The sequence below is a fragment of the Silene latifolia genome, chromosome 2 (assembly GCF_048544455.1).
Source record: "Silene latifolia isolate original U9 population chromosome 2, ASM4854445v1, whole genome shotgun sequence".
Classification (NCBI taxonomy): Eukaryota; Viridiplantae; Streptophyta; class Magnoliopsida; order Caryophyllales; family Caryophyllaceae; genus Silene; species Silene latifolia.
Genome location: NC_133527.1, coordinates 177,401,849 through 177,415,545, shown reverse-complemented (window position 1 = coordinate 177,415,545; position 13,697 = coordinate 177,401,849). Strand labels below are relative to the sequence as shown.

Sequence of the window (13,697 nt, the reverse complement as noted above, 5' to 3'; positions counted from 1 at the left end):
TCTTACATTTGTGTTATTTTATATGAGGTATTACTTGAGGTGTTTTATCCTTGGGATGAATACAACCGTTTTATTTTTAAAACAGATATGACAGTCTCAAGGAAGACCAATTGTTATAGAATAAGGCTAAGTTATTTGCTCCTTTATTTTTTCCAATTTCTTGGACCATTTATTTGATCTTCTACTTTCACCTTTTCGTCTTTAGTCATGAAAGTGACCGGCCTATTTTAAAATTGTTATTGAAATAAACAGGGAATAAATGCTAAGTCTGTCTACTCCACCAATTCAAAGTTATTGCACCTGAAAAGTTGCCACCAGAAATGCAGACCGTCTCAGCCCCCTTTCACTTGTCAGAAGCTTATGACGGAATATTGTCATCATAAATGAGAATTTGCGCCAAAAATAAACAATGATTGGAAATATTCAGTTATATGAAAAGGTCTTATGTGCATTCATTTACTTAGATTCTAGTATTCTACTTTGTTCATTATGGAAATTGCTGTCAATTTCAGATTTCTCATTCGCTATGACGCTTAGGATCAACTTCATTCTATTTTAAGTTGCTCAAAGTAGTATATTTTCAGCTCAAAATGAGCTCTGCAGCAATATGTTGTTGACTAGTTGCATTTGTACGAAAGCTAAAATGAGAAGACTGTTTCCAAGTTAGGATGATGCACCCCAATATACAAGTATATTCAAAGAAACCGGTGGTGGTCTAGTGGAGCCACGAATTTAACTTGGCGGGGCTGAAAATTTTTAGCATAAGAATAACTTGAAAGAAGTTCTAAGAAATTTCACTGAAGAACATTGAAATTTCTATCGTCCAACAGAGTAAGCGTCTCTATTAGCCCTCTCTTAGCTCCACCACTGAAAGAAAACTCGAGTAAGACTATGAAGGACTGCTATGTTAGAACAATGTAGCTACAAGTATGTATGTATATAGATTTCCATGTTAGAACAATGTTGATACAAGTATGTATATTGACATGATGAATCCAAAATTAGGAGTAACAAGTATAGCAAGTAAAACAAAAAAATACACAAACAAGATCAAAATCTAAAACACTCATCTATAGAATTGCCCCCCATAAACCCCTCCAACAACTGATCAAACTCAAACCCACCACCACTACTCGACCCTACAGCAGAACCAGAAGCCAAAGCAGAACCCGTCAGGAGCTGATCCTTCTCAGAAGAACGATCAAAGATAGGGAAATGATCCTGAAACAATGCCAAGTGACCCGGTCCCACAAGAACACTTGTGGAGGTTGCAAGGATTTGAACCTATGACCTTTGGTCACGCTGGCTCTAATACCATAATAGATGAATCATCTCAACCAATACCATGGTTGAGACCTAACTATTATAATTCATCTATCATAATTATTCCTATTAATTACATCACTCGCAATTGTACATCTTCGGACAATGACTTCTTGATTATTTAGGCGTAATGGATTATTACGTTAATGTTGGCACTCTTAGAAGCAATATTAGCCTACACACAGCCGCGATCATCATTATTAGCGCTCTTAAGCGAAATCTTCCCTTCAACTTTGTGCATTCTTCCGACTTCCCAAGGACTTCTTCACGATCCTCATTTCTAACCTCATCATGACCATCGCTACATATACTATCAGTAGCATTACTATTTCTCCCGAGAAACCATGGTTCTTCGTCGTCTTCATAGGCCAGTAGATGAGCTGGTGTTTCTTCTAAGTCAGCCCGCTCCCATTCCTCCATTTCCATGCCAAAGTTTGCATAATCTTCTCCTGCCATTGCACGTGCCTCCAAAGATATCGACATTTTTGTTGTTTTTGTATTTGTGTGCAAAACTTGAGCTAATTGGATTGGACGTACGAGAATATAATGAAGTAAAAGTGTACGTTTGTTATATGTGAATACATATTTTTGTGTTGTATTATATGCATCCTAATTCTGAAAAATTCAAGCTGAAATTTCAAAGTCTGAATCACGGGACCGGTATAAATAAGGGTATAGCATCAAAACAGTTGAATTGAAATATTGAATGTCAAATTTAGAGGGGAGACGGAAGTACAATGTGCTCAAAATCCCAGGAATTGTTAAGCAACATTCTCGTGATTGCTATTACCTCGACTCAGCCTGTTTAATCATCATCTGTGTGCCGTTGCTATTTGACTGGACAATTCAGATATTTTGTAGATGGGGAGATATTTTTCATGGTCCCGGGAATTGTTAAACAACATTCCTGACTACTCCGTTTCAAATCCATCATCTCGGGATTTAGTCGTGACTAGTTTAGGTCGAGTCATTCAAGTCGGGTTTAGTTTAATCAAGTTTAATAAAAATTACGCAATATCTTTTATCATTTGTTTGTCTTTGATTAAAAATACTCCTCATAAAGAATTTTAAAAAATAAATAAATGATTGGGGACAAAGGGAGTCCTTGCCACTTGAATGGAAGTGGTATGGCTACAATGATACTGCTTTGCTAGGGCGTGAGAGCCGAGAGGAGTAACAAAGTGACTAGATCCGGTAAACGAATTATTTGATCTAAAGTGAACAGAAAGAAGGATTGGAGCATGCACCTATCATCTGTATAGAACCTTAGTCTAAACTAGATCCAGTAAACGAATTACTCGAGTTGATTCTAGGCTTGGTCACAACAGGGTCTAGTCATTTTAGAAAATTTGGTTTTGGGTCGAGTCACAATCATTTTCTTGGCGTGTTGTTTTAGATTGGCCTATTTTCTGGTTGAGTGTAGTCGCGGTTTGTGGTTTTCGAGTTTTGGTCTATTTAATTTGGATCGTATCAATTTTGTTAGGTCTCATCTAAACCCTATAGGACTACCAAAGTACCAATCAATCCTCATTGGTGACTTCATTAATACTCGGTATTATATCTTCTCAAAAGTAGTTTGGAGTTTAGACTTCCCGTGATTAACAAGTAGAGGGGAAAAACATTTTTAACATTGTATGCATAATACATAGCATCAGCCAATAGGCAATAGCTGATTTCACCTGATAGCTAAGCTGATGCAATGTTTGCTGATTATAGCCTTGACGCACCACTTTTTTTTTCCGGATAATTCACGCGGTACCCCTGACGTTTTCCACTTTATAAAAAATATCCAAATTTTTTATGCGGAAAACTTAAAGAGGCCATAACTCGTTTTACAAGCTCATAAAGTGATGTTTTTTTTTTTTTTTTTTCAAATCAATCATTTTTTCGAGAACTACGATTTAAAAAAATTGTTTTCATTTACTTAGATTCTACTTTGTTCATTACGGATATTGTAGTCAACTTCAGATTTCTCATTAGCTACAAATGCTTAGGATCAACTTCATCCTATTTTAAATTGCTCAAGGTAGTACATTTTCAGCTCAAAAAGAACTCTTCAGCAATATGTGGTTACATTTACCAGAAAACTAAAATGCGAAGATTGTTTCCAAGTTAAAATGATGCACCAATGTATACAAGTATATTCAAAGAAACCAGTGGCGGAGTTATGAATTTCACTTAGAGGGCTCGAACAATTTTAGTATAAGAACTTGAAGAGAGTTGAAGAAATTTAACTAAAAAAACTTTGAAATTTCTATCATTCAGCAAGGCCAAGCGCCTCTGCTGGCCCTCCCAGGCTCCCCTAGCTCCGCCATTGAAAGAAACTCGAGTAAGACTATGAAGGACTGCTATGTTAGAACAATGTTGTTATGAGAGTATATGTATATTGACACGATGAATCCAAAAATGGGAGTAACAAGTAAAGCAAGTAAAACTCAAAAAAACACAAACAAGATCAAAATCTAAAACACTCGTCTATAGAATTACCCCCCATAAACCCCTCCAACAACTGATCATACTCAAACCCACCACCAAAACCGCCACCACTACTCGACCCTACACCAGAACCAGAAGCCGTTACGAGCTGATCCTTTTCAGAAGAACGATCAAAGACAGGGAAATGATCTTGAAACAATGCCAGATGAGCAAACAACTCATCCTTGCTCGAAAACCCGGTCCCACAAGAGCACCTGCAGTTCCCCTTCTCCTCCCCACACACCTTCATATGATTCTTCAAATCCCCAATAACCGAAAACTTCTTATTATTACATAGCTCGCAATTGTACTTCTTCGGACAATGACTTCTTTTAAAATGATTCTTCACACATACAACTGATTTTAACGGTTTGAAATTCGGGCTGTTTTTGTTCCGGTTGCATCCGGAATACGGACACGAGAACTTCATTCGTTTTATATTGTCCCCATTTGACTTTGTTGAGTCCTGGACCGGCTTGGCAAGTGCCTGCGAGGTCTTGTACTGATCCCCGTGGGACCGCATGTGCATCCGGAGATTAGCGTCACGTTTGAACCCCTTACCGCAGAGGTGGCACACGTGGACCTGCTCCGCAAGCAGCTCCACTGCGTCAACCTCCACGATCTCCGTATCCTCGGGTTCGGGTTTCGGAATCAGGTTCGGTTGGGGTTGGGTGAGGGTGGCTAGGAGGGCGGCGCCGTTGATTATGACATTTTGGATGGCGGAGGACAGCTCGGAGGAGATCGAGTCGAGTTGGTGGACCGGGAGGACAGTGCGCGAGTTGACTGAATCGGACAGGTGGCTGCTCAGTGAGTCGAGTCGGGTTTGGATCGCGGCGAGGTTGGTGAGTGGGACCCTGGGGTCGGATTCGATCCCGGGCTGAACCGGGTTTACGGGTGCTCTCATTTTTTAAATCGGTTTGAATATTGGGTTGGTAATTCGTAGTGGGTGTGTGGTCGAGGAAGGAGGGATTGCCGGAATAGGACTAAAGGAGAAGTTGAAAAGTCGTAGACAGTCTTGACTTTTGGAGGTTCTGTATAGGTGCTTTGTGGGCCCATCGTAATTTCCCCTCTCATTCTTGAAATATGATTGGGAATTTGGGAGTAAATATCGGGTCGTGATCATGTCGACCCACTCATATAAATGGGTCATCAAGCCTTGACCCAAATTTGTTAATTTTTTGTCGTGGTTGTGTCGTGTCATTCTTTGTCAGCTCTACTAAGACGAATTGAGATCACTTGTCCCACTTTTATTTCCCATATTGTGTCCCCTACCTTAAGATCTTGACACATCACACATAAGATAATAAAAATGATAATAATATATATCAAATGGCTTATGTGTCAATAGGAGAAGTGATGGGACATAAGATGTGATATGAAATGGGACAGAGGATCTGCACTGCTACTAAGACTTAACCATTTTTTTAAAAAAAAAAACTATTTAATGCTAATAAACTAGTTCCCTTTTTTTACATAACAATACCGTCTCTAATGTAAGACCGTCTCACACAATAATTACTGTTACATGTTACATTTAACATAAGGAGCACGGGTTTCAGACTCTCAGTGGTTAAAGCTGGTGTTTTAGGAAGCACAAGATGTTTTTTAATTGTTTTAGCGCTAGTAGGGTAAGCTTTACAGATGATTAAAGGCCTCGAGGTATTGGGGCTGGCTTTTCGACTGGTTAAGGGTGGTGGGCTAGTTTTACAGTTGAATGGAGGTGGTAGGTTAGGGTTTTTAGGGGGCTGATGGTGGTGATCGGTTGTGGAGCCCGCAGTGTTGGTGATGATGACGGTTGACTGTGGACTCTACCTTATTAAAGCCTAAAAATTGGTTGGATCAAAACCAACTCCACACAACCAAGGACCCCAGCCATAATTAATTTAATTTGCTTTGTAACAAACCAACTCAAATTGCGATTAACCAAGTAGAGTATAATCCGCACACTAATGATTTGACAACAACAATTATTCGGATAATATTAACTCGACATTTACTTAACCCGATACTCCTGACTTGAAAACAAAATAATACAGTACTAATATAATACTCTAAACATGAAATTACAGCTCCAAGCTTGAAAATGTACTGTAAAGTGTCTTCCAATTCTAACCCAATAAATGACCCAACTTGACTGGAAAAATGATATCGACCCAACCAAATCTGAACCCGATAAAAACTAACCAGAAACCACTCCAAGTGACCCAGTTACAGCTCTGCACTCACTTACCCACCACTTGGTACAAGTGTACAACTCTGCTAACTATAAAAGCAGTGTCCTTAGTTGTGCAGTTGTGTATGTGTGGCCTGCATCAACCGAAGTGTCGGAAAAAACATTCTTCATGTCAAGAATATAGTTATGATACGTCTAAAACCTCAAATTCTTGCACCTGACCCATGAAAGATACACATCTTATCTTTTTATGTCTAATCATGTTCTAATATTAAAGACACAAGAAAGTGAGAAACTGCCAATAACTGTGAAGAATACAGACATTCAACTACTCTCAAGCTGTCTTCTTGTCCGAAAACCACAAACTCAACTCTCAAGCATTAGTCCAGCAATGTCCCACACCTGAATCTCACTCAATAAGAACTGCAGAACATTGCTTCAGACTCAGGGCAACAATGCAGCAGTACCACAATCAAACTCAGGCTCAGTCCCGAATGTACGTCTGTGACGACACCAGCAAAACTCCTGGCAAGCTTATGATTCCTACCAAAGGCTACACAATGGCTCAAAACTTTGAAAAGAAGGATCGTTCATGGTAAAGCCGTGAACCTACTATTTTGTTTCCTTTGTTCATCTCTACCTCGTATAAATAGCATCTATTTTGTTCTATATGCAGGTCTGTGACTTCAGACATTCCGACAGATCTATCAATTCAAGTTGAGGACATCACCTTTAATGTACACAAGGTATAGCTATCCCTACATTCACTTAACATAAAAAGATCTGGCAGTCCTAAATTTTACATTTAAGTTTTATTTTATTTGGGAAGGGAATGAGGCAAAGATACTCTTCTACTACTGAAGTTAGCACAGTAGTATCGACAATTTTCCACCAGCAGCAGTAAAACACAAACAACAAACACCAGCAACAGAGCCTTAATAAAAAAAAAATGGTTTGGGGTCAACATGAATCATCTTATAAGGCTAACCATTAATAATAATTTAAAAAAAAAAAAAAATATAGAAAAATACTCCGTAGTTAATCTGGAAGGAAAGATGAGCATACAGCTATAATGATGATAATATTATACTCCGTATAAAAGATGTATGTGATATACGCAATAGCATAGAAGTTGAACATGTAACCCCAATTATGACATAGAACCCCCCCTCACATTCACAGATAAAAACACACACTACTTGCTTTTGTCAGGCAACTTGTAAAGCTACAAATAAGTAATTACCAGGGAAGGCTAAGTCGATCAGCAATTAGCATCAAATGAGTTTAAGGACAGGAGTCACAGACTCACAGGACAGTAAGGTCTGTATATTAGGGAAACAACATGTAGACAAAAAGACTAATATTTTGCATAACAGGTTATATTACACCCAGGTACTGAATAATGGTGTAATCAGGGGCGGACCTAACCCATTATTCAGGTCGAACTGCACTTCTTCCCGAATCCTAACTCAAACGCCCGTGGAAATAGTTCAAAATAATTTATCACCTCAAATTGCATACTGTCATGAACTCACATTTCTCACCTCCATGGTTTTCTTGAACAGTACGCAGTCCTTTCAAAGAGTGGATACATAGGCAGGGTAGATCTCCATCCTGCTAACTCAGACTACAGAAATGATGCTAAACTTGACAATTTCCCAGGAGGAGCCGCTACTTTTGAAGTTGTTCTAAAATTTTGTTATGGTCTCCCACTAGAACTGAGTCCAAACAATGTGGCTCCACTGAGGTGTGCATCGGAACTGCTAGAAATGACAGAGGAGTTTGAAGAAGGAAACTTAATATCCAAAACCGAAGCCTTCCTAACATTCATAGTACTAGCTTCGTGGAGAGACTCCATTATGGTTCTCAAAACTTGCGAAAATTTATCTCCTTGGGCAGAAAATCTTCAAATCGTAAGGAGATGCTGTGACTCAATTTCTGGGAAGGCTTTTCAAGACAAGAGGTCGGTTGGAGAGCTGAATGATGATATAACTTGGTGGTTTGATGATGTTGCGAACTTGCGTATAGACCATTTTGTCAGAATAATAGCAGCATTAAAGTCAAAAGGCACTAAACCAGAGATCATAGGTTTGTGTATTAAGCATTATGCAGAGAAATGGTTGCCGGGCATGGAAGAAGAGGTACTAGGACAAAGAGAGCATTGGTTTGGCAGTGGCGAGCTGCAATTAAGTATAGTAAGTGGAAGAATCCAAGAAGCCCCAATCAGCCAAAGTAAAGAGCAAAAGATAATCATAGAAAGCCTTGTCAGCATACTTCCTCCACAGAAAGAAGCTGTTTCCTGCAAGTTTTTATTATGGATGCTAAAGATGGCCATGATGTACTCAATAACACCAGCCTTAATCTCAGAGCTTGAGAAGAGAGCAGGGCTAGTCTTGCTTGATGCCACTGTGCAAGACTTACTAATCTTTAGCTACGACAGCCGAGACCAAGGAAAGCCAATAAGGTGAGTTTTCTGTCTCATGCTTTTAGTGAATCAAAACAAGACACGACAGGAAATAGCGTATGCCTGTTTAACAGACTTTTCAATAAGCGAGGATTTACACTCCCATCTAACTAGAGAGATATTATTGAACCATACTAAATTTCTGTCACAGTTCACCAGAAAAGAAGACAATGTACAACACCGACACTGTTCAGAGAATAGTGGAATACTTTCTGATGCATGAACAGGAAAACCAGAACTTTGAAAATTTGGAAGTTAGTAAGCTCCTCGACAACTACTTAGCTGAAATAGCAACTGACCCAAATCTTACTATTTCCACATTCCAAGCTTTAGCTGAGGCGTTGCCAGAAAATGCCAGAATATGCCATGATGGCCTATACAGAGCAATTGACATCTATATGAAGGTACACAACTATATACTTCGTATACTTCAACAACACTTTCTAGCAATACCACCGAGAGCACTTACTGAATCATTGTTTATTAGACTCATCCTTCGCTGCAAGAGCATGATCGTAAGAGGTTGTGTAAAGTAATGAGCTGTCAGAAGCTATCATTTGACGCTTGCATGCATATTGCACAGAATGACCGCTTGCCTCTCAAAACTGTTATACAGGTAATATTCTGGGTTTGATAGCAGTATGCCAGTATATGACTATATTCTAAACGCTAACTTTGCAGCTAACCCATTCACATTGATTTCTACAGCGACAAAGTCGAAAATCTTTCTTTGGTTTTGGAAACGCCTCCACCACAGTGAAAGATAATATTAGCTAGAATGATATAAAACATATGCTACGCTTGTCAATATTTCTCGGGAAAACTTATCTTTCTATCATAGTATCTACTAGAAAACAAAAGGCCGGATTCATCATGCATGAGATAAAAATTTCAACCATCAAAATCTCACGGATAATAAATGACAGCATAAGAGTATATCTGAGAACTAGTTTGTTCTAACTGTAAGCTTGCACATGAAAGGAACCAAATTATCTCAACAAAATCTTACATATGAATTGCACGTAAGCGAGTATTCAACAGGTCTTATTCTCCGAGCAAGCAAAGATGAGGGTAGCTATGCAAAGCAAGGAGCAAGTAGAAAATGTTGCTGAATGTGAAGGTGAAGAAAGCTGGTTATCTGCGAAGAAAGAAATAAACACGCTTAAAACCGAACTTGAGAAGGTGAAAGAGCAGATGCTTGAGCTGCAGAGAGACTATTCAGAGCTCCAAAGAGAGTATGAGAAGCTGATCAACAAGCAACACAGCACCTCAAGTTGGATGCTAGGATTGAGAAAGATTATAAATGCAGCTAGTTTCAATGGAAAGGTTGAGGCAGACAGTGGAGAACAAAAGAAAATCAGCCAACGGAGACAGTCAAACCTTGGAAGGAGACAATCCATTTCCTAAGCTATAATCTAAGGACTCTCAAAGACATCAAAGTGTTCCTTTATAATCCCTCTACCAAAACGCTTTTTCTTCAAAAACAATTACTTGAGGTTTAAGAAGTAAACATGTCAAATTACTTTCATAGAATATAGCACTAAGCCAAAGCTGTCGAATGGAACAGAGAATCCCAACAGAAGATGGGAACTAGAACAATCTTAGGTGTAAGTGTGTAACAGCTCATTACCTTTGCAGCAAGTGCATACAGTTTAATAAGTAGCATTGTACGGCCACATGTAAACGGATATCATATTTACTCTTCCATATAACAAATTAGCACTATCAACAATCCCATATTATCATATTATCTTACAAGCAAGATCACATGCTGGTGTTTTGCCTTTCCTTGAAAGCCTTTATAACAAGGATCAAACACTAGACCAGATGAACACGGTCAAGGCAGATTCTTTAATTGTTGTACAAACAGAAGTACACAAAAGAAATCATGATAACAAGACATATCATTCATCTTCCAAAATTGATAAAATCGTTTAAACTCACCAAAACAGCTTTGGCAACAATACATAACACCCAAGTGCATATAACACCATCACCTCCACATAAAAAATCTCCAAAATGAGCTTATTAACGAACTTGTTATCAGGACGAAGTCACTCATAAACTCAATCAACAACTTCTACACTTCTCATGACACCAAATAACTTATTCACCTCTCATAACCAAATTTATCAAATATTCCATTACCACGATAAACAATCATCCATAAACCCGAAAACAACTAACATTTTCCATCATTCCACATAACATAATCACCAAATAACCAAACTTAAAAACAAACACAAGAAGCAATCTAAATCTACCTATTAGCAGAACCAGCATTCCTCATACTAGTCCAAGGGAACTTGGCAGTCTCCTCCCTACCACCACGACGAGGAGAACGAGGAAGACGAGTAGGACGAGCACGATGTGGAGTCTTTTCATTCCGAGCCCGCTTCTCCTCAAGCCAATGTGACTTCTTCTGACCCTCAGCCTCAACAATGCTAGTCTTCCTCTGTCTATCCAACTCCGCCTTATCCTCCTTAATCGCCTTAATAGGAAAAAGATCAGGCGAAATCGACAACGGATATTTTAGGGTTACATAAGCCTTCTTATAATCGGGTTTAGCTAACAATATCCCACCCCTCTTCTTCTTCTTCCCTTCCATGTTTAGGGTTTCCACTTTTTTGACCTCGAATCCGTATAGCGATTCCAATACCCTCTTGATCTCGATCTGGAATTCAACAAATTCGAATATAATAATAAATTGAATTGGGAATTAGGGTTTTGAATAAAATCAAAGAATGATTGATTAAATTAGATTACCTTGGAAGCGGAAGGAATGGTTTTGAGAGCGATTTCGGAGATGTTGGAGAAGGAAGTAGGCATGAGAAGCTTGATTGGAAGGTTCGCGAATCTGATTACTCTTTTCCCTAATCTTCCTGCCATTTTTGTGTTCTTCTTCTTTGATTTTTTTTTTCTTTGGGTTTGATTGAGTGAATGAAAATACCCTAAACCCCGCAAAACCCCTAAAAATTGAAATGTATTTTTACGAATAAATTATTTATTTTAATAATTTAAATTTGGAAGAATTGACGGGAATAATTCAACCTTTATGACATCTTCCAAGAATAATCCCACCTTTCAATAATCCGAAAATGCTCCCATCTTTTGACCTCATCTTCTCTAAACAATCCCTCCATAAAAATGACTTGTTATAGTAGCTAATGTGAGTGTCTTCAAATTGTTATTTAGTTATTTTACTTCACATAGCCATTTCTCTCTCTCCTTCATGATAAACAAATATTACTTATCAATACTATATATTAATTCCAGAAATCAAGGGACTTCAATGTAATTAAATAAATTTATAGAAATTAATTATACTATATAGTTTTTAATCATAGCACTGTGTGATGGACCTGAATAAGGGACTTTAATATAAATATTATATAGTTTTGGTTGAAATATACATTTAGAGAATACCAGAATATGGTAAGTTTCCTTAAAATAAATAGACCCCACTTATGGTATTAATTAGTATAAAGATGTTAGTTATTTAATATACACAAATACTCCCTCTATTTTTCTATATATGACTTTCTCACATTTCGAGACACACACTTCTCTCTTCAATATCTCTCAAATTATATGCTTAAATATAGTGATATGTATACTCATATGAAAGAGTTTTTCATAAGAAATTTAATGGTATAATTTTTATAATTTTTTACCAAATATATTTTTGTAAATATTAAAGTCAAAGATTCGCCTCAAAAAAAGCAAAACGTCATATATTAAAAAATGGAGGGAGTATAATGTAAATATGCTATATTTTGGAAACAATTAAAAGATAAATAAATCGATCTAGATTTCCAAAAAAATGTAATATTTCATAATTCATTAAATTTGTAATTTAATTAGTAAAAAATAATGATTGCTCTTTGATAATATTCTAATTTAATATTTCAGATTTATTTAAATATATAAATCTAATAATATTATATTTGTTGAATCGATTGGTAAGCTAATCCACGCATTGTACGTAGTAAAATCAACAATAATAACAACGAGAGTAGTGAAAGCCATACTTGCAACAATGGGAGTAGTGAAATTAACAATAATAAATGCGGGAGTAATGAAGAAAAAAATAATGACGACGGGAGAAGTGAAAGTAATAGTAGTCACAACACATGTAATGAAAGTAACGTAGGAACAATGGAGAGAGTATGAAAAATTAAATAACAATTCGATTTTAAGAAAATATTAATTTTATTTAAATATATGAGTTTGACAAAACTAACGGGTTAACAGTAAAAATAGCAGGAGTAGTTAAACAAACAACAGTAACCGAAGAAATAGTATTAACAAGGGATGTAGTGAAAGTAATAATATAAACAGCGGGAGTGGTGAACGTGTCTCATAATTTGTTGATGATTTTTACATCTCATCATAATTTCAAGATATAAATTATAAATGTATGTGTTAACCAAATTTAGCGTATCATATTTCATAGAAAATAAAATTTAAATGGTAAATAAAGTTAGCCCGGGCGTAGCCGGGCACCAAACCTAGTAAGACAAAATATCTACAACTTAACATGTACATTGTCTAATGTACCGATGCAAGTAATTTATGAACAATGAATATACGGTAGTGATGATAAAATCTAAACATATGCAAAATTGAATGTAATTGCTGCACGTAGGTAGCATAGTATTGACTGAATACACCCAATTTAGACAAGAAACAGAGTGAACAAAGGACCTACTGCTGCATTATCAGTTATCAAAGACAACAAGCAGGATGCACTTAAAAAGACACGAAATTTAAAGGAAGAATTGTCGGGAATAATCCGACCTTTGTGTCATCTTCCAAGAACAATCCGACCTTTCAATAATCCGAAAATAATCTCACCTTTTAACCGCGTCTTCTCTAAACACTCTCTTTTACCTATTACCTGATTAAAAGGTTTCAAGTCTCTTACTTACTTTTATACTCCCTCCATACCAATTCAAAAGTAACATTGACTTTTTCACACTTGTCGAGACACATTTTGCAACGTGAATATCTATAGTTACACATTATTAAAAATTATAAAAAATTGATATTTTTGTAGCATTCATGACGATAAATCAAACAAGATCTCAGATGACTATATTTTGTCTTATAGATTAAGAACAATATCGAAGATTCTCTACGAACATAAATAGTGTCATTTTGGTCAATGTTACCTTTGAATTGGTATGGAGGGAGTAATTATTTCATCCCTTCATCTCCCACACTCTAAACCCACATAAATTAATCTAAACAAACTTAAGA

The 13,697-nt window shown here is 37.0% G+C and overlaps 3 protein-coding genes across 3 annotated transcripts; 1 reads left to right on the top strand and 2 right to left on the bottom strand.

The window, feature by feature from the left end:
- Positions 1-3,778: 3,778 nt before the first annotated feature.
- On the bottom strand, positions 3,779-4,702 carry LOC141641699 (zinc finger protein STOP1 homolog). Its single transcript, XM_074450351.1, has one exon. It carries the CDS (start codon positions 4,700-4,702, stop codon positions 3,779-3,781), a length of 924 nt encoding a protein of 307 aa, XP_074306452.1.
- A 1,394-nt stretch (positions 4,703-6,096) lies between these two features.
- On the top strand, positions 6,097-10,199 carry LOC141643460 (BTB/POZ domain-containing protein DOT3). Its single transcript, XM_074452631.1, has 6 exons — positions 6,097-6,566; positions 6,648-6,717; positions 7,537-8,435; positions 8,587-8,839; positions 8,923-9,051; positions 9,477-10,199. The coding sequence occupies exons 1-6, from the start codon at positions 6,427-6,429 to the stop codon at positions 9,840-9,842; spliced, it is 1,857 nt and encodes a 618-aa protein (XP_074308732.1). The 5' UTR covers positions 6,097-6,426; the 3' UTR covers positions 9,843-10,199.
- LOC141643461 (uncharacterized) lies at positions 9,325-11,465 on the bottom strand. Its single transcript, XM_074452632.1, has 3 exons — positions 11,202-11,465; positions 10,700-11,109; positions 9,325-9,573 (listed from the first exon to the last, which is right to left on the bottom strand). The coding sequence occupies exons 1-3, from the start codon at positions 11,322-11,324 to the stop codon at positions 9,570-9,572; spliced, it is 537 nt and encodes a 178-aa protein (XP_074308733.1). The 5' UTR covers positions 11,325-11,465; the 3' UTR covers positions 9,325-9,569.
- Positions 11,466-13,697: the final 2,232 nt, after the last annotated feature.

Bases quoted from the DNA above. Each gene is read 5' to 3' on its own strand.
- LOC141643461 (XM_074452632.1), bottom strand. From the start codon at position 11,324: ATGGCAGGAAGATTAGGGAAAAGAGTAATCAGATTCGCGAACCTTCCA. The intron at 11,110-11,201 runs GTAATCTAATTT...GTTGAATTCCAG, and splicing joins CCATTCCTTCCGCTTCCAAG to ATCGAGATCAAGAGGGTATT.
- LOC141643460 (XM_074452631.1), top strand. From the start codon at position 6,427: ATGCAGCAGTACCACAATCAAACTCAGGCTCAGTCCCGAATGTACGTC. The intron at 6,718-7,536 runs GTATAGCTATCC...TTTCTTGAACAG, and splicing joins TCACCTTTAATGTACACAAG to TACGCAGTCCTTTCAAAGAG. The intron at 9,052-9,476 runs GTAATATTCTGG...AGTATTCAACAG, and splicing joins CTCTCAAAACTGTTATACAG to GTCTTATTCTCCGAGCAAGC.
- LOC141641699 (XM_074450351.1), bottom strand. From the start codon at position 4,702: ATGAGAGCACCCGTAAACCCGGTTCAGCCCGGGATCGAATCCGACCCC.